This window comes from Zasmidium cellare (assembly GCF_010093935.1).
Source record: "Zasmidium cellare ATCC 36951 unplaced genomic scaffold M409scaffold_95, whole genome shotgun sequence".
Taxonomy (NCBI): domain Eukaryota; kingdom Fungi; phylum Ascomycota; class Dothideomycetes; order Mycosphaerellales; family Mycosphaerellaceae; genus Zasmidium; species Zasmidium cellare.
This window is the reverse complement of record NW_022987039.1, coordinates 1-18,845: the sequence shown is the minus strand read 5'-3', so window position 1 is coordinate 18,845 and position 18,845 is coordinate 1. Positions and strand designations below refer to the sequence as shown.

The following is an 18,845-nucleotide window of genomic DNA, read 5'->3' as shown; positions in this document are numbered from 1 at the left end:
AGGATAGCCGGGTCCTGGAAAAGGTCTCCGGCAACCTTGAACCAGTGTGCTGCCTTATCATAGATATCGTAACGATTCCAGTCCAGAGCGCTAGTCGTACTCGCCTTAAGCTCTGGGTGCCGTTTGTAGAACAGTTGAGCCCAATTCTTGCCAGGAGGACTGCTTGGCCTGTCCGCCGGAACCCGCCGGCGTGCAAGACTGAAGGCTATCGAACCTATGTACTTTACTGGTGCGCTAGGAACTTCACAACAGCTCTCTCTTCCCACGGGTATAGATATTGTTGGCTTTGGGCTTTCTCTTGAATCGACCGTCGACCGCGTGCTCGATGCTGGAGGGTGGTTCGGGGTACATTGCTACGATCTGCGCATGCACGAAATGAGATAGGCTGATCGGGGGAACGGTGTTCTGCCAGTGCCTGACTGGCTCTATCCATGTTAGCCGACGATGTTGGAGTGTTGGAGGAGTGGAAGGGGGTTGAGAAGGCAGGGCAGCTGCAGGTACCTGCGAAATGTGCCTAAGAATAGATCAGGGACAATGAAACGCCCCATGGACACTTCTAGAATCCGACTCATCACGTCTGAAAGAAATCTGAAGAGATCTAAAAGAAGGAAAGCGTCTGAAAATAATATCCATTGTTTCGTATATTGCTAGCGGCGAGCTAAGACACCCTAAGCGATAATGCGCCCTCAAGATACTCCTCCATCGGAGAAACTCTCGGATCGGACATTCCACATCGAAAAAAGACTTCAGACTTCGCAAGTACTTCTATTAGTAGCTGAAGTTTCGTCTTAGCACGCCGATATCTGACAATAAGCCTCTACCTGCAACCGATAAGGGGTAGAGCGAATGACAAACGATTAGCAGGGGTAACGGATCAATCGACAGCAAAGTAAGGACTGCTGCTATTGTGTAACGCGACAATGTATAGATGTAGAAATGGTCAAAGACTGTTACGGCAGCAGAGACATACTTATATGCACACCTAGGAGAATGTGAGGGGTTTTAGAACGAGAACGTGGCTCGCTACAGCGGGTGGCTCGTGACGTGGGGATAGACGTTACTCCACTTCTGCTTAATGAGGTGTTGTAAAGATCGGATTGAAACCTGGAGTAAGTTAACGTAGTAAATGCACCAAAATGTAGACTACAGGTCTGCTAGCGTATCTTGACGATGACGTTGACAAAGAACGTGACTGGGACTAGCTAAGATGATAATAGTTAACCAGCCACGAGCAAGTGAGTGCGTGCCTTGCTCAAAAGGTAAAGTCCACGGGGCTCTGAGAGGTCGGCTAGCTGCTAGTAACAAGACAGCATCACAAGTGGAACGTATACGCTTATCGAGCAATTCACGTGAGGGATAATGGTCATGACCGCATTTGTGCCCTTAAGATCTTTCTCAATGTGGGTACATTCGCTCGTAATCATCCCGCAACCGCGTTATATTCTGCCACTGCCCTTGTCGGTCGACCTCCGGCCAGCCATCTGGAAAGTGTGTGTGGTCTGGGAGCGTATAGTATTCACGGCAGACCCCGTCGCCTTCACAAGTTACATTGCAGAGTCCATGTAGTCTACAGTAGCAGTGCTTTGCGGAAGGACAGAAAATTGGTTCCCGTCCGAAAATGACTAGACTTCATTAGTGTTCTTGTATCGCAGGTGCCTCCACCGGAACAAACCTTACCGTGCCAGGAGTACTCCGTGATACGACCTGTCAAGCCATCGTGCAGCTCACTCTCCATCAACCATTCGCGATATCGTTCATAGTCGTCCCTCGGTCGTTGTCGAATCGCTTCAGCCGTCACAGCGAACTGCGCGCAGCACGTCACGCCCACGGCCTCCGGCACGGCTACTCCCGGGAAGAGCACCTCGAAAGCAGCTTTATAGAAAGACCCTGCTCCAGCATCGTACGAGTTTGATAGAGCCATGTCATCTTCAGCTTCTAGCAAGGGCCGTATCTCGACCGGACATCCTAGCGTCCAAACGCAACGGAGGTTGGAATATCCTTGTTCCTTTACGTACGATAAGTTGAGCCGAGACAGGACTCGGAGGCCATCGTACCAAGGGTCATCGTTGTGCCACTGATATCGATTCGCGTGCGAGAACACGACAACTTCGGGAAGCTCGGTATAGTGATCGATGATATAGCTATAGATACATTCAGCACTATCGTGGATTGCTCCCACCCCAAGTGTACCTTAGATAGACCATGCTCTCTCGTCCTTTGTTCACTGGAACGGCAAACTCCGCATCTGCACTGTCTGTCACATAGACGATTTTAGTCCAGGAAGGAAGCTCGCCGTTTAGCCATGTAGTGTTGTCTCCGCTCTGGCTGGCAACCACAAGACTAATATTTTCCAATGCATTGGTGTCTTCGACCAACGGCGAAAGACGATGTTGAGGCGAACGTCGGTTCGTGATCAACACTAGGAAGATAATGAGTAGCAGGCATGTGAATCGGATGCTCATGATGCGACACGCGCGCGTGCAGCACTTGAACAGCTTCATTAACTTAGATGCAGATCTGGGGCTTTGTCTCTTCTTGTTTTTCTCAAATGCGTAAGGTGGACTCGAGGTGAATGACACGAGAAAAGTATACTTTCGGGTGAGAACAACCGGCGCATCGAAGCAGTCCGTCACAGATCTAGATACGTACCCGCGATCACCCGTGTTGTGGTATAGTGGCTTACCCAACAAACGAAACATCGGCTGATTTCGCAGAGTCTCGAGTGAACCAGCTTACCGTACTGTACACTATACCACTGTGTTCTATCCCCCTGCTAGGGTGCCATGAAGTGCTGAACCCCGTATCTGGTCTCCATGGCAAATTAGGCATTCAATTAAAATCGCTTTGGATCTCGACTCTGCATTCTGATTCTCACGTGCGAAGATGTCCCTACGTGTATACGCCTTATGTCGTTTCTAGAGCTGCCCCGAGAGCTGCGCGACATCATATACGTCCTCGCCCTGCCGTCGTCTCTCTTGGCCAGCATAGAGCGGTGTCAGGATCGCGGGCGCTGCGTGCTGGACCCTTTCGAGGTGGGCAACGAGCGCTTTCGTACGCTTCGTTCACTGCTGTCGGTCTCACGAATGTTGCGCGCTGAGGCCTGCGATGCTCTTGGCTGCCACACTGGCATACGCATCTATCTCGGACAGGCTGCTAGTTTTTCAGAAGCACAAAATTCAGCAATTGAGATCCCTGAAAACATCATAGAAGGCTTCCGTCGTCTGGATCTCATTGTGCCACTTTGGCTCGAACATGAAGCGTACATATTGAGTCAAGCTTTTGGGTACCTTTACTGCACCATTTCGCGATCGAGGGGTTCTCGTGCCTGGAATACGAGCTCCGCGCGACGGGAAGCACTAGTCCCGCCTATCTCCTGGGTTGAAGAACGGGAAGACGGCGAAGTTCTCAAGCTCGCACAGAAATTTCTTGATGTGTCGAAAAGTATTTTGGCAACAGAAACCCTCACGACCTCCAAAGTGCTGAGCATTGGGCACGGTCTCGGCAATCTGATTAGAGTAATGGGAAAGCGTGGGACCACATGGCGAATGACGCAAGATCCAGTGTGAGGGAAGGCTAGGTCATTAGGCACAGCATCTAAGCGCTCACTATCGCGGAACTAAGGAACAATTGGTAGCCACGACCTCGCATTTCTAATCAACTCTGTCATTTCACCCGAAGCTTGAGCGCACAACTTTGGAGTCGAATGAGCAGTAATACGTAAGGCGTCGAAAAAGAGGCCAACGTACAGCTCGGGACCGAAATTTAATCGACTTCTTGGAACTTGATTGAAGCTTGCCGAACACTTCGACATGCAGTCGTGAGGTTACGTTGCGAACGCCGATGGCGATCTGTACTTGTGTGCTATCGGCGGAAAGAACAAGACGAACCAGGTAACGTTACGCTCGGAGCTGCCCACGACTGAAGTCGCTACATATCGCCAAGATTTGTGCATGCACAGTATCCCTAGTCGCAGACTGTGTGCAGCACTTTCTCGATCAGCATTCCTGGTTCCTGCCAGGGCTAGATCATGTCGAAATTGAACATCAGACGCCCAACGCACAGTGCTTGCGCTTTGCTCCTACACCTTAGCACACACCAGGGCTACATTAGCGCCTCGGATATTCGACGTCATCGGAATACCATGTCGCTCCACCCTCACTCTTTCCAAAATGTTGCTATGGCAAGTTGGTGATCTGACTGGGTGCGACGAAGTCTAGTCGGCTTCTCTGCGGCATTCTTATGTGTTATTCTCCTCTTAAACGACCTGATGTTCTAACAACACAGGGAAAAGTCCGTCACGGGGGCTGCTTATTTAGACAATAATTTTGACTATAATGCAATCAAACTATACGAGGTTCAAAGTCTCTGGAGCGTTATGAAATATGTAATTGTCATTAAAGAGTGCAGCATTGAGGCGCCCCTCGAACGAGAGACAGACTTAAAGGTCGAAATCTCGTCCCAAGTGATTCGAAGAGTAAGATCAGACTTACCGGCTTAGAACACCAATTCTAGCACCCCCGGAACTTGCGTCATGCAACGTAAGCGGAGTCACATAGAACCAACGTTGCACCATGAATTTTGCCGTTTAAGTTAAAAGTTTTTGACTGGAATTGCGCAAAGTCGAGGGAGATTAGGGTTAAGTATTGACGGCTATCTGGAGTTGCCGAGCACGTGTTTTGTAGGCCCAGATAAATCACACATACGACTATTAGGCTCGCTTCCGCCGAGCAAGAGGGTTTTTACCCTAAAGCTGGAAAGCAGTAGCATTCTCTCAATGCAATTCCCCTAGTCTAACCTAAAACCCGGATCGATAGAACCTGCTTCTGAATACATTTCAATGTGGTTGTGTAATGCAACGTTTACTGTTCCTCGTTAGCACAACATTCTTTACGTGGTCTTAGAGCACGCACCATCTCTTGTATCAGCATCCGACTTAGCTCGTCTAATTTTGTCTCCCGCAGTTTTGGTGACCAGTTGACAAGCACAGACTACTCCTTCACAAGTCCCCATAACCGTGCCAAGACGCTCTAGAAGATCTTCAATAGTGTTTAGTTCCTCCCCTATGCGACATTCCCGTCTCTTTGTAGGGAAGTACTGCCCACGGTCCTCCCTTAGCCATTTATGCTGTGCATCGACACAGAACATTCTTCTCTCCTCCAATATGTTCATCTGTTTCTTGACCGCCTCCAATAGACGACTTCCCTTCGTAGCGCAAATTGTCGCCTCTTTCGCTGTACTCAACGCCTGTAATAACTCCTCTCTTCGTTTACATCCGTCGGGCCGGCGTGTATTCTTTGTAAGATTGCGTTTCTTAGACACGAATTTCGGCATCCTATCTTTATACGTGGTCATCCCTGGCGTAGGATATCGTGTACGGAAGTGTGCTGACTTGCTACTGGCACCGGAAATGAGGCTCAATCGTTCCATTTGTGCGCAAGTAAATGGCTCTGACAGCTTTGATTTGTCTCACATTTGTCAGTTGTGGATTAGGCGAATCTTGTCTCGATCGTACCCGTTATTTTGAACTGTTCAAAGTCTCTACCGTCGTTGGAAAAGACCTGGCGATTGCCGGAATAGTAGGCCGTATTACTAGGCACTCATAAGAACTGTACACCAAGTATAGTAGTGGGTGAGAAGTTGTAAGTAGAAATGCCCTTCAACTGTTGTGGGTATACCTCGGACTATGACTAGAGCTTATGGTCGGACGGATAAAAGGAGTAGTTGCTCGCCAAACGCTCTGCTTAGCTAGATGTGGAAGAAGATTACAGCGACGGCCAACAAACTATGTAACATGGACTTTAAGCAGAGTATGAACAGCAACTTCACGACAGGAAAGACCGTAGTTACTCGCCGACTTCACAGCCTCTAATTATAATTAACAATGTGCTGCCCTGAATGGTAGCGGGACACGATCCAACGCCTCATTAGGGTTCAAATAGGCAGCTCGATTCTGATCTTGTTGGAACCTGCGAGGAAGCCCTCGAACAATATGGCTAGTAATAACAGAGCAAGAACTCGTGAGAGTCACGAACGCTAAAATCGAAAAGCTCTTCCGGCTGCTCACGAACGAAACATGGATCTGGAGCTCATTCATTACGATCAAGACGTCGACTATCTCCTGAATCATGGTGTTGATTGCGTAATGGCAAGGCAATTCATTGCTAAGATTCTTTAACCCCAGGCTTTTGAGACGGCCTGGTCGTTTTCAATTTCACCTTACCTCTCGCCTGCTGATCCTGGCCGAATGCTTTTTCCACTATGTTTACTTTCTCTACTGTAATGGAATACCTAGTATTATCGTCGTCTGATCTCACCCGTTCGCCTGAAGATTGCCTTTTCCGCCTCTTCGAAGCATACCCGTTCCCACTATCGGATGTGTCGTAACACTATTCATGCGCGGCGTAAGCGGAATCGGCGGCGGGGCTGTAGTCAATTGTCCCTGCGGAAGGTGCGATTCCCTGCGTCACATTGTCACTTCCCGACTCCTGCGCTTTTCGCTTCTTTGGACTCAGGCTTTTCTTCCGATCCTCTGCAAGAGCAGAGCACTGGTTGGCTGACAGTCTTCGAGTGACGAGCTCTCCCGTCTTCAGTCCAATAGAGACTGTCCGGCTTTGGCGAGCTGCGACGAAATTACGTACGTGAGGGAGTAGGGCCCAAGCGAAACGAGCGAACAACAGCTCTCGGCTTACTGACAAGGGATATGTTCGTACGTTGTGGTATCTAGCGCGCAAGCAGTTCCAACGAATCCTCCAGCACATGCAGAACAAAGACATCATCTCCTTCGGCGCAAGAAGGAAAGCCCTGTTGTCCCACAAGCTGTGCAAGTCACTGCGGAGCAGCAGCTTGTTGTCGCTGTTGCTAAGCCTATCTGCGCCGTGGCCATAACCCTGATTGATATATCTCCGCATACTATTTGCAGCAACTCTTTCAGCAGCACCAGCAGCCGGCGCACGCATGTTCGAAAACCTCTCGGTGCTTCGTGGCTTCGACTTCGCCAGCAGTCTGGCAGTGCATCGTGGGGGCATTCCCAGTCTGCGTTTAAAGAGGTAGGCACATGCCATGTGTTATATTCGTCTCCGGTATGAGTGGCAGGTACGTGGTAAAAGTATTATTTACATTCCAACTCGAACTTTCGAGGCAAAGGTTTCCCACCTATACTGTACGTCCTGCATTAAGATACTACTTTGTCACGACATTATGTGCCGATATGATTACTTCATGTACCGGTGCGGCCACGATTACTACCTGGTCGACGAAAGCATCGAGTACTGCGACGGCAGAACACTATCGGCGTACTCGGTCGATGCATGGACGACAGACATGTGTACCAATTCTGTTGTCACATGCCTCGGTATTGACAATGATCTTTGCAACGAATGCTTGGGCGAAGACGCCGCGGCTCTGCCTGATAGTTATGATGAATCAGAAGCGAGTTCGGAGTTCAGCCATGATTCCATTATTGGGATCGACGACTTGAATGTCTCCCCCTGAGCCCGAGTGGACTGAAGCTAACGTGTGGTAGAGCACAAGCAGCCTCATGCTCGGGGACTGATAAAAGTCGTTGGCATGAACCCGTCAATACCTAGGGACGGAGAGAACATGGTGACAAAATTCTGCCAGAATAGGGAAGGAGATGACTCTTCGCCCTGCTATCCTCTTGCTCAAGCCCACGGCAGTAACAATAGTACGTAGTATCTGTAAATCACCCAATAATCTCAAGCTTCACGTCATGCCCATGGCTCGATGGAATCGCACCCTAACTCGATCTTTCGGCCACATGGTCAAGCCCAACTCTTTCTTCATTGCACTCATCTCGGGCCTATTGACGGGCTCAATAGAATCGAAGCGCTGTAGTAGTCGAACCAGGACGTAAGCAGCTTCCGTCATGGCGAATTGCTGGCCTAGACAGGTTCTCGGCCCACCACTAAATGTGAGAAAGTGCCACGGAGGGGCTTCTTTCTGCCATCGTGCTGGTTTGAACTCTGCGGCATCTTCGCCCCATATGTCTCTGCGCCTATGCATGAGGTAGACCGAGTATATGACGACTTGCCCCTTTGCGATGACGATGGGAGACGTTTGATCTGGTCCGCCACCGACCGGCAATGTCGTGTCTACTCGGGCCCGGCGATTGTTCACCGGTACGGGAGGGTGCAAACGGAGCACTTCATTCAGGAAGAATTGCAGAGTCCGGCAAGATCTCAGCGTGTCGAATGTCAGAGGAACAGACGCCTGGAAGTCTTTCAAGATTGCAGATCGGAGCTCTTGGAAGATGTCTGGATGTAGAGCGAGACGAACCAAGCACCATGCAAGGAAGCCGGCAGTGGTATCTCTGGCCGCAGCGAGGATGGCCAGCATCTGATCGCCAAGTTCCACGTGATTTTTATTTTCGGCCGTCCGAGTGTCATTCACGAGAGCCTCGAGTAAATTGTAGCCCCTGTTCGCTTTCCCAGTCGTTCGCAAATGGATCGCCTTTTGAATGAAATGTCCCGTGAATTTCCGGATTCTAGCAATCGCCATTCGGAACTTGAAGCCGTCCACTAGCCAGTACAGGCTTTGGTATCTTATGCGACTGACGAGTTTGAGACTGACCAATTCAAAATCGTCCTGAAACTGACGGGACTGAGCCTGCCTGCTGGCTTGCTCGTTCGAAGTTGCACATCCAGTCTTCCCATCCGGGGTCAAAGACAGCGAGTCAAGAGATTCACCGAATAGAAACTCTGTGGCCGTGTCGAGTGTGAATTTGTTGAACAAAGACAGAAGCTCTACATCGGATGTCCAAGCGGTAGACTCATCGCCATCGATCGTATTGATCAATGCTCGCGACGCTCTCTCAGTGCTTTCCAAATTGTTGATATTGTGCCTGCTAAATTGCGGCCGGAACATTCGTCTAGCGCGCTTCCATTTGCTGCGAACTATGTCAGGTCCGGCCGATGGCTGCGTCTCAGGCTACTCACTTTCCGTCGCTTGAGAAAATAGAATCGCCAAGCAAGGGATGGAACTGGTCGATTCTCTGTTGTCCGATTCCGAAATCCTTTCACTCGATCAGCGCGCTGGAAACTGTCATGTTACGACAACGTACGTTGAACTGCGAATCCAGGATTGCTTGCATGTTCAGAGGCTCAGTAGTTGACACTACAGTTGACCCGTCGAAGGAAAGCTCTCGGATTGTATGTGCTCCGCCAAAACACGAGGCGAAAAAACCGTCCAGAATGTCTTGGTCGCATACTTGTGCTTTGATGAGACGCCCGAGTTTGATCCACGCCCTTATGATGGAGAACGGGAAGTTGCCAGAGATGTCCTTTGGGTGGCCAGCGCAAAGCGTTATCGAGCAAGTCAGGCAGGCCTGAAAAATCATGTAAGACAGCGATAGCAGCGCCACCAGCGCTAGAATGATCGGGGTCATGTTCGACAAGTCGCATACATGGACGAAAACACTTGATCGGCACGACCTGCTGCGCAACGCCATCTTTATACCGACCAAGAGATCGCGGATGGTGGACGCCAACCTCTAAGCGAGCACAAGTACGCCAAAGTGCTCTCTGCGGTCAGATGTAATTCTCCTCAATCTCGACTGCAGGTCAGGATATAGTGGATCACGGCGCTCCCATCGGAGTTGGGCCGCGGACAATCACTGGTGGCTCTCCCAGTATGTCACAAACCACAACGCAGTCTACACGAAGCAGAGAACGTACGCAACATCGCCGCGACTAACGACAGCGCTTCAACTAAGTACCCAGGTACTGGCACAAGTGAGGATCCGTTTCTTGTCGCAAATGACCAGCCTATGCCAAAATTGAAGCATCCCGGCAATGGACCCAACTGTAGCCATGATTATGAGGTGAAGTCCGTTAGGAAGTGGATGTCGTCGCTAGCGATGCTCTCAATACTTAAGGCTCTGGTCCCGCGCCCGATGACCCAATACTTTGAAGCTAGATATAAGACAGCCCCACTTGTGTTTCGAGCGAGTGGAAAGTAATGCTGAGTATATCATCTTTCCACTGTACGATTATGAAAGGCAGCACTGGATGATGTCGATTGCCAGAAGCGCCGACGGTGGAATGCGGATTGACGATCCTCAAGGCAAGTCCGTCGTGTCACACTGGATTGAAGCAGTTCAAGGTCTTCTCCTAGTATCCTGGCAGAGACACTATCACCGGCGAGAACCGTAGTGCAGATGGGAGGACGTGTGGTCACCGGTGTATCCAGTGGGTGGTTTGTCGCATTTATGGCCCGTCAATGCATCGTGGATCCGTTCCAATCCGAATATGGACAAAAGCACTCGAGGTGGTCATAGGCTGCTCTGTGATGATCGTAGCATCGGCACATTGGAGGCGACATCGACGTGGCCCTTGCGGCGATGGAGGAGGACTACCTCGGTACGAGGGCACTGACGCTCCTTGCAAGACGAATTGAACATGCGCGGGAGACCGAAGATGGCTGTCGCAGGAAACAATGCATACTGTAGAGAATCTTGCACAGGTCGCGGTCTCCTTCGATTGTGATGTTCCGGAACACGATGCAACCGAGCTCGCGCTCGAAGCAGCCAGTCGGCTCTTGAGTCCTCTCGACTCACGCGCAGCAGAGGCGTTGTTGCGTTTCTCGGAACATGAAATGGAACGAACGCAGAGTGCTCTGAACCATACGGCATGGCAGCCAGATCACTCGGGTGACATCAAGGCTTAGTACGATGGGTATGATTGTACAGAGAGGGCACTCGGCTGCTTTACGATTAGTTGATGGTATGAACGACTAACGCGAGGCATCGACGACGCTTGGTGGAAATGGACAACCAGCTATCAGGAGCAGATTGTATAGCCGAGGTCGTGCTGTGATACGGAGCAATTATTCCTACTTATCCAACTCTGTGGTCGATGATGTACAGTAGAAGTAAACCCTAAGACAAGCCTCCCGCAAACCACCTCAACCTATGCTCTAGACTGCTTCCGATTGTCACGTCTTCTACGGTCCATGCCGGGAAGATTTCTTTAGAGCCGTTTAACCAAGAACTCCTGCTGTTGCTTCACATCTTCTATAGTCCATGCTGGAAACGTCGCTTTAGAAGTGTCTAGGCGAAAATTCCTGCCGTTCCTCGTGATATTAATCCGAATATCAGCTTGGCCTTCAGCCTCCTTGATACACTCCACTTCTTGCCCAATACTACTCCTGTCCTGGTTGAAGGCTTGCTTCTGTTCTCGCGGGCTAAGAGTATTACGAACAATACCCTATAGTATCAATTTAGTATATTGGGTTCGTATGTAGCCTCGAATCTCTTACTATCTCACACATTTGATCCTGTGCTTCTTTTGGGAGGTCCTTGACTAGCTGTTAAACCCATTAGTTGACTTCACCAGACGTACTTGAACGAGAGAAAGTCCTTTACCCCTTCGTGTGAGCCTCTTCCTTGCCACTTAGCCTCCACCCCATTAAGCCAGAGCGTCGTCTCTACCCCGTATATATTCGACAAGTGGATAAGTAGAAGCTTCAGACGAGAGATCTCTCGATCCATGGTTTTTTGTTGCCTAGGTGCGAAAGCGAGGGAAACGACAGGAATGTTTTATTACAACAGTCTGCAGGAGCTTTCAGGGTGTTAACAGTTGGCATCGACTCATCCATGTATATGTAGACATCATGCAAAACCCCCCTGCAGAACAGAATTCTCTAGCTTGATTCTTGCGTATGCGCGAGTGGCAGCACCTGACGCCATCAGCAGCTCAAAAGCGAAGTGGGGTATGTCCACAGTGTCACCGCTGTAAGTGGCTATGTCTGTAATTGCCTCTGTCTCGGTGTGTCGGAAATATTTGTGCCTGTTGAGGTTGAACCAACCTATGCTTGTTGTCCAAGGCGCCTGGTCGATACCTCTAGGACGCTATGGAAAACAGACGATGCTCAAAGAAGGGTAGAAGGCCGGTCGTTGCAATTAGTACGGCTGGCGTAAGTGCCCGGAAACTCTGCTACCCGCATCTGAGTACGCCACGTGATGTATGGAGTCGTGTGAGTGACATTGTTTGGTACCGTACGATCCTTTGATGTCTGCTTGGCAGTTTTCAATGTCTGCTTGGCAAAGTCTCTTCTTCGTATCTTTCAGTTGGTCGACACGTGATCGCCAAGGAGGCATCGAAATTTTCGATGCCTCCTTGGCATGGAGCTTGACAACAACTTATCTGGAGTGTTTGCTACACCCCTTGCTGTCTGAGCTGGTATCAAAACGTGAACTTGTTTTAGCAAAGAGTTTAGAGTATACATCAGTGCAAGATGGCCATTGTAGCAACTCTCATCCTACTACCACTACAACTGCTTTGCTTTGCAGTTATTTTGATTGTGTACGGTATTTTCCTATATCTCGGCGCCAAAGACGAGTATGCCAAAATTGTGGAGGCCATCTCTGGAGCTGCACTCGCGCTATGTCTGCTGTCGATCGTCCTAAACCTGATACTCCCAGGTCTCCGTTTCCGCCGATTCTTGGTAGCGTGTGAGTCATTCAGTGTCCCCTCAGAGCGAGTGCAGTCGCAGCTAACGGTCCCAATCGATAGCTCTACATGGAGTAACCATGGTCTTAATGGTTGCCGTGGCTGCCACAACGAGACAAGGCATATCTTGCCCAGTCACTGTAACTACGCCGCTCGGAAGCGGCCTCGCATCGGACCAAGCGCCTGGACCGCCGGATAGTTGGCTTCCCTCGATAAAGCTACGGACGGCATGTCACATGAACATGGCGGTGTTCTACTGTTCAGTCGTTGCCTGCTTCATGAGCGTTATATTGGGCGTGTCGTATGTTCGCTAACTTTTTGTTGCGGGAAATGCACTGTTGCGGGAACAGCACGGTGGCTGTCGAGCTCCGAGTAGCTTTTCCAACGGGAGAGCTCCATTGCAGAACAAATCAAATGTGATCTTAGCGATTACAGTATGCTGATTCTGTGGCCTCTTGACACTAGTGGTCTGGATCGTCGGCTGATCAGATAGTCAGGAGTACATGAATATTGGGGCATTGATACGTTCACGGCTCATTTGCCTAACATACGATGTACCCAGCGGAAGATATCGATAGTCGCTCAGTAGACTTAGCCACGGCATCTCCATCATCAAGCCCATACTACCAAGGCTCTTATGTGCTTGGCGCTCGTCAAACTCCCATCATTGAGGCACTCATTCGCTGGGAACCTAGTGAGCTCCCTGCGATGACCCAAGAAAGCCGCGCTAAAGATTTAGTCATTTGTCGTGCTCGATGATGGGGTAGGGTGCCTGCGAACTCCAAAACAAAGCTTGCTTGAAGAATATAGCTTTCATTTCCCTCCGAAGAGAGCAGTCAGTGGAAGCAGCTTTTACTGTTTTCCTCCGAAAAGGTACGTTAGCCACAATTGCTGATATACGCTCGCATTGTTCTGACCGAAGCCCTAGCACAATTTTACAGCACTACGTGCAGATGTACGCCGAAATTAACGAGGGGACCAAAAGACCTCATGTGTGGCCCACGCCAGTCGACCTCTGTCGCTGGGATTATTCAATAGAAGCGGCGTTTCAGGCCTCGAAATGTCGCGGGACAACTACATGCAAGTCTCATCCATTGCTGGAAGCACTTCTCGTTGAGCCGCCATTCCACGACGCCATTTTGATCAACGTGCTGCGACAAAAAGTTGACCTTATGCCCTTTCCAGACGGCTTAGAGAATCTGGGCAAGGATGAAAGGCAAAGAGCCTTTAAAATCATGGGGTTTGTGGCCCATGCGTACGTTTGGGGAAACGGCGAGGTTGAAGTCCTCCGCCAACTACCGTCGCAGTTGGCGATACCACTGCACCGTCTAGGAGAGGAGTTCGGAATGACACCGCTGGCGACATATGCGACTACGGTATTGTGGAACTGCTCCCTAAATGATCCCGACGGGGGCTGGGTGCCAGAGAATGTCGATGTTGATTTGACGTTCACTGGAACACATGATGAGAAGCGGTTCTACGCTGTCAGGTAAGATATCTGTTTTGTCTTGTGTTCATCCGCTGAAGATTCCCACAGTGCATGTATCGAGGCAACAGGAGCCAAGGTGCTGAACTACTTGGTCTGGGCCGCCTCGCTGGTGCGTGCACGCATCAACGTCGACGACACACACCAAGTCATGATCAAGTCTTCGTTGGCTCGAGCCGGAGAATCGATGAGAAAGCTGGTCTACCTTTTGACGCGAGTCTTCACAATGGACAGCGAACACTTTTACTGGAGAATGCGGCCCTATTTCGCGGGTTGGGCGCTTGTAGAAGCCGATACCGATCGGCCTGGCGGTGTACATTACTCGGGGGTCGACCGGCCTGGTGAAACTACGTCGCACGCTGGCATATCAGCGGCACAATCGACACTATTCCAGTGCATAGACAAACTGCTGGGGATAGAGCACGAGGCGCGCCAGGATCTACTGCTTCGGGGGGCTCGAATGCATATGCCTCGGAACCACCGCTGCGTCCTCCAGCTAGTCGAGATCGCGCATGGGTCCATCCTGAAATGGTACGTGGATCAACATCCTGATCTGGCTGGTGACTTTGACAACATCCGAGAAGAGCTCGTGAGATTTCGGGCCGTTCATCTTCGTGCGGCGTCCAAGTATGCGGTCACAGAGGCCAGTCGTCAGGGGAAGCAAGCGTTCGGCCTTGCGAAAAGCGCTCACAAGGGTGGAACCGCCGTTGGCGCGGGGGGCTCACAGCTGGAACCTCTCCTCACAAGTCTCGTCCACAGCACTCGCTGTCAAAAGCGTGAAGGCCCACGACCGAGAATGCGCAGCACAACCTGGCATTCTTAAGACATCATCGAACTCCTCAGATGCTGTATTATTGCATGCTTCTTTATTTTGATCAAATCGTAAATCGCTGCGGATAAATCAGTTTCCCTTACTTGAGATCAATTGTGTGCGAGTCAATGTCAGTTGGAACGGTGGACGTGTCGTGCTTCGGACTGTTCTATACCCTGGAACAAACGCTTCTCGGAGATTCGACGAGGCATTATAGTGTACTTGAAGATGTCGCGGCCGAAGTACTGTATGAGTTCAGCACGCACAGTCTAGCGATAACCCCGTTGACATTGTTCGAATCTGTAGACTTCTAGCCCTAGCAGGCGTTTGGACCATCCCTCAAAGCGTACTTACCTGCTACCACTTCCCCAGAGAAAGTCACACTCAAAGAGCCTTGCTGCGTTGGCGGAGGTGTCAGTCACCTGACTCCACAAGGAGATTGGAAATCCCGCCCCAGTGTTGATGAGCCCGAGATTTCCAGTAGATCAATCCTGGTCGCTTAGCTTCAATTGTCAGGGCATGGTGATTTATGCGCCTGGTGCCATCCATCGTCCTCTGAGCCGGCAGTAAGTGGACGTTTCTGTTGCACGACTATCACACTGGACGGTGAGTCGGTCACGGTCTCGCGTGCGTGAGCTGCAACTAGAGTCTCTGGCCGGGTGATCTGACCAACTTGCATGAGCTTGAGGTTGACACCATGCCGCGCCCGCCAGTCAGCTGAGAGCGTGTCATTGCGGACGACTTCGCTGAAGGGGGTCGTCCCCAGCTTGGGCAGCTGGTGTCCATCTTCGGCGTAGACGACTTCGAACTTGGTGGCAAACATCTTCATCCGCACAAAGACATAGACATACGAGTCCTTATGCAATGGTAAGGTCCTCCGCAGATCTCCAAACGGGACGACCATGTCAGAAGTGGTATAATCGAACAGGTCGTCGTCCGTGCCTTGTCTGGTTTCCTCTTCACTCAGGTCCGCTCGTGTACCATATACCGATAAGTCAATTTCCAGTCGCGGATCGGGATCGTCTCCAGCACCCAGAAACTTGAGATCAAACTCCACCGGGTATCGGGCATCTCGTCTCGGCGTGATACTTTTGCTGCTGTCCGTTGCTAGCCGAGTCGCTTTTGCTTTGCGGGTGGTTCGTCTGGCTTTTCGTCGAGTTGTGTCCTTCCCTGAAAGACTCTGCCCTTTCTTCACCACACGAATTACTCGGACGGCATTGCTTTCAGCCCCCCCATGGCTATCATCTGGTTCACTTCGAAGCCACACGGACAACGGGGCGACATCAACGTCAAGAATAGACGGGTCGTCGGCAATCGTCCGTAAGCCTTTCATAACGGCAGTGCTATTTATGTATCAGCGAGAGCATCCACAGTAAGAAGTCGTTCTTACCATTCAGTGTCGTCGGCGTAATGAATGGTAACCCCTGCACGTTTTACAAACTTCTCTACATCTCTACGGAACGTTTTACTCCGTAGAGCCCTTCCCGTGACGATGACGATGATCATGACCTCCTGCTGTCCAGACTCGGTCTGCTCCTCTGTGATTGTCTTGTTCATGAGGGCGATACGGTCGGTATCGAGTGCGGCGTTCGACTCACGCCCTCGCGCTAATGCTGCCGTCCATTTTGCCAGTGGCAGGTTTGGGGGGTCAAGCTCGGCGTCCGCATCGGCCTTGAAGTACTCCTCTGCATGCTGTACCGCATGGTATGGGTCATCAACGCCTTGGACACGCAGCTCGTCTTCAAAGTCTGCAGTTATCCGTCCGGCTCCCGCGTCAAAAGTGTCGTGTTTGGTCACCTTGTAGCTGGATTTCCCCACATCGACCCCACAGCCTATGGTCTAAAGAGGTGTGAGTCAAAACCCAAAGATCGCAGGTCGTCACTTACCATCGTCGAATGTCCACCATCCACCACAACATATCGAGACGCCGCAGAGAGGTGCCGCCTTTCCGACATGCAGCCAACGATGCCAGCAAAGGCTTCATCAACAACCTCAAATCTCGCGTGTGGCAGCATGCGCTCGAAACATCGAATCAAGCGTTGAGCGACCTCCCTTGGCCAACTTTCGACGATGTTGACGTACATGGTCACGTGACCTTTCAGACCAGCGACCGCATGCTTCAATACGTCCTCGAAGAACGCAAGCGCGATGTCTTTGATAGTACAACCCAGAGCTCTTGCATCCTTATCTTCAAGATCTAGTGCTTTTTGCAGCCCCTCGGTCGGTGGTTTAGCGTCGATGAGAGCGAGTTTGAGGTGCGTGAACACCGTCCAGGTCGAACTTTGCATTCTGGCATTCATAGCATCGTGACCGTGCCGGAATTCGAGCCGACCGAGACCTGGAGCCTGGCTTTGATCGATCACACGCACGGCGGTCGTAGTCGGAATCACCTCTACGCCTCCCAAGCTAGAGGCGCCCGTACTCTTCGTCCATCGCAGAGGTCTCCAATGCTCGGTATCGCTCCTCCACCCAATTGCCGCATGGGAACCACCCAGCTCCATGGCCAAGTATGATCGTGTACTGCCTCTTGCTGCTTCATTGTGGGGGTTTGCATCCTTTTGTTTGTGGGGTCGGACAAATTTGATTTTCGCCATGTCGAGCCGCCAAAGCAGCTGTCCTTCAAAGCGCGTCGACGTGCTGTGGAGCACGCAACGCCAAGGCGGACGAGGCCGCAGGATGCGCACCCTAACCAAAGCAAGCCACAAAGCAGGGGAAGGCTTGGACCTTGTGGAGTGAGGTCGATTGCAATAGATGTTTTATTCACCGTGTAGTTGATACAGTATGTGCGCATTTCCATACAGTCGCTTGTATATACTACTCATGCATGCAACAGGTGTTATTACTCTCTTCGACGGTGGACCGCGAGGATCGCACTTGATCATATCGAGTTAGTCGTACTCGGAATCGGACCAGCATCGGCCGACTGGCCGTGGCACGTGGCTGCGCCTGTCAAGAGCGGGTGTCACTATTGGCGGTTGCTCGCATGGCGCTTGTCCATGTACTCTGATGGCATGCTTGGTGCTTGCATGGCGAGTCATCTCTCCACGATGGACTACGTACCTCGACTTTCAACCCCAACGATCGTAGACCCTATCAAATCCATACCTCCTCTGTAGAGTGTCGTACAGACCCTTGAAACGACCTCTAAAAGAAGCTCTCGCTTTGTGTCCTTTGCTTGAAGATTCGTATTAAACAAACACCAGACACAGTGGTGAGTCCGATGGAGTTCGAAAAGCACCTTTACCGGATCCAATTGACTGCAGTTGCTACGGCACACGGTCCCAGTTTGCCACTCAAGCACACCAGCTCTGTTTCCACTCGTCGATTATATCGTCCAAGTATGCACAAGCACTAAAGAAAGCAACGATACGCCTCTAACTACATCCGACGATAGGGAGGCACGGAATCATCTTCGAAGATACAATTTGGACAGACTCGACCAACACCGAGTGCATCACCCTCGGGCAACGAATGAGTGTTATAATGTGACGTTGGCCGGTGATGGCGAAGGAGAGACAATCTGGGAGAAGAGCGAAGAGCGTCAATGCCAAGGAAGGCGGATGAAGGCGTTCAGGAGTAGATATGATGAGTTGGTGTTGTACTGTAAAGGTCTTGCAGATGAGAGATGCGGTGAGCAGAGTCGGTGGTATCTGTCTCCAGTCAAACGTAGCAAGTCGTTCCATACTTTCAAAGCATCGTTCAATCAGTCATCCACTGGTGTCATTGCAAATAACCCGGACACCGAAGAACGATAATCCACAGACTCCTCGCCGTCATTCCCATCCCATAGCATGCCGTTCAGATCAACGACTTTGAATGTATTCACATCTGGTCTTCGTTTCCTTGTGCGCGTGGTAGTCGACTTCGCGGGTTTGGCGGCGACGTGGACCCAGGAGTGTGAGGTAGGCTGCTGGGCTGCTGTCTTCGGCCGCTTGACAAAGGTGAAGCCATCCTCACTGCTCGGGCTCGACGAGCTTGCCAGTGATGATCGAGACCTCCGACTGGGTGCGTCCGAGGTGTGCCCCGTATAACACTCTGCCATTTCGACCTCTGCAGGGTCGGATGGCGCAGTCGCCCTCGT

At 50.9% G+C, this 18,845-nt stretch overlaps 8 protein-coding genes across 8 annotated transcripts; 1 reads left to right on the top strand and 7 right to left on the bottom strand.

The window, feature by feature from the left end:
* Positions 1-1,395: 1,395 nt before the first annotated feature.
* M409DRAFT_71666 (uncharacterized protein) lies at positions 1,396-2,829 on the bottom strand (the record flags this gene model as incomplete). Its single annotated transcript, XM_033819275.1, has 4 exons — positions 1,396-1,622; positions 1,678-2,141; positions 2,191-2,340; positions 2,684-2,829. 4 exons carry the CDS (start codon positions 2,827-2,829, stop codon positions 1,396-1,398), a joined length of 987 nt encoding a protein of 328 aa, XP_033659292.1.
* A 1,700-nt stretch (positions 2,830-4,529) lies between these two features.
* M409DRAFT_61693 (uncharacterized protein) lies at positions 4,530-5,427 on the bottom strand (the record flags this gene model as incomplete). Its single annotated transcript, XM_033814842.1, has 4 exons — positions 4,530-4,654; positions 4,704-4,750; positions 4,796-4,862; positions 4,911-5,427. 4 exons carry the CDS (start codon positions 5,425-5,427, stop codon positions 4,530-4,532), a joined length of 756 nt encoding a protein of 251 aa, XP_033659291.1.
* Positions 5,428-6,386: 959 nt separating this feature from the next.
* M409DRAFT_61692 (uncharacterized protein) lies at positions 6,387-6,956 on the bottom strand (the record flags this gene model as incomplete). Its single annotated transcript, XM_033814841.1, has 1 exon — positions 6,387-6,956. The coding sequence occupies one exon, from the start codon at positions 6,954-6,956 to the stop codon at positions 6,387-6,389; it is 570 nt and encodes a 189-aa protein (XP_033659290.1).
* A 766-nt stretch (positions 6,957-7,722) lies between these two features.
* Positions 7,723-9,355, bottom strand: M409DRAFT_71664 (uncharacterized protein; the record flags this gene model as incomplete). Its single annotated transcript, XM_033819274.1, has 3 exons — positions 7,723-8,905; positions 8,955-9,031; positions 9,080-9,355. The coding sequence occupies 3 exons, from the start codon at positions 9,353-9,355 to the stop codon at positions 7,723-7,725; spliced, it is 1,536 nt and encodes a 511-aa protein (XP_033659289.1).
* Positions 9,356-10,985: 1,630 nt separating this feature from the next.
* On the bottom strand, positions 10,986-11,506 carry M409DRAFT_31085 (uncharacterized protein; the record flags this gene model as incomplete). The annotated part of the gene is made up of 3 exons (XM_033810191.1): positions 10,986-11,222; positions 11,275-11,322; positions 11,381-11,506. 3 exons carry the CDS (start codon positions 11,504-11,506, stop codon positions 10,986-10,988), a joined length of 411 nt encoding a protein of 136 aa, XP_033659288.1.
* Positions 11,507-12,252: 746 nt separating this feature from the next.
* M409DRAFT_31084 (uncharacterized protein) lies at positions 12,253-14,776 on the top strand (the record flags this gene model as incomplete). Its single annotated transcript, XM_033810190.1, has 4 exons — positions 12,253-12,469; positions 12,531-12,665; positions 13,653-13,956; positions 14,005-14,776. 4 exons carry the CDS (start codon positions 12,253-12,255, stop codon positions 14,774-14,776), a joined length of 1,428 nt encoding a protein of 475 aa, XP_033659287.1.
* A 515-nt stretch (positions 14,777-15,291) lies between these two features.
* On the bottom strand, positions 15,292-17,358 carry M409DRAFT_61689 (uncharacterized protein; the record flags this gene model as incomplete). Its single annotated transcript, XM_033814840.1, has 4 exons — positions 15,292-15,317; positions 15,365-16,107; positions 16,155-16,603; positions 16,651-17,358. The coding sequence occupies 4 exons, from the start codon at positions 17,356-17,358 to the stop codon at positions 15,292-15,294; spliced, it is 1,926 nt and encodes a 641-aa protein (XP_033659286.1).
* A 1,109-nt stretch (positions 17,359-18,467) lies between these two features.
* Positions 18,468-18,806, bottom strand: M409DRAFT_61688 (uncharacterized protein; the record flags this gene model as incomplete). Its single annotated transcript, XM_033814839.1, has 1 exon — positions 18,468-18,806. The coding sequence occupies one exon, from the start codon at positions 18,804-18,806 to the stop codon at positions 18,468-18,470; it is 339 nt and encodes a 112-aa protein (XP_033659285.1).
* Between the last annotated feature and the right edge of the window lie 39 nt (positions 18,807-18,845).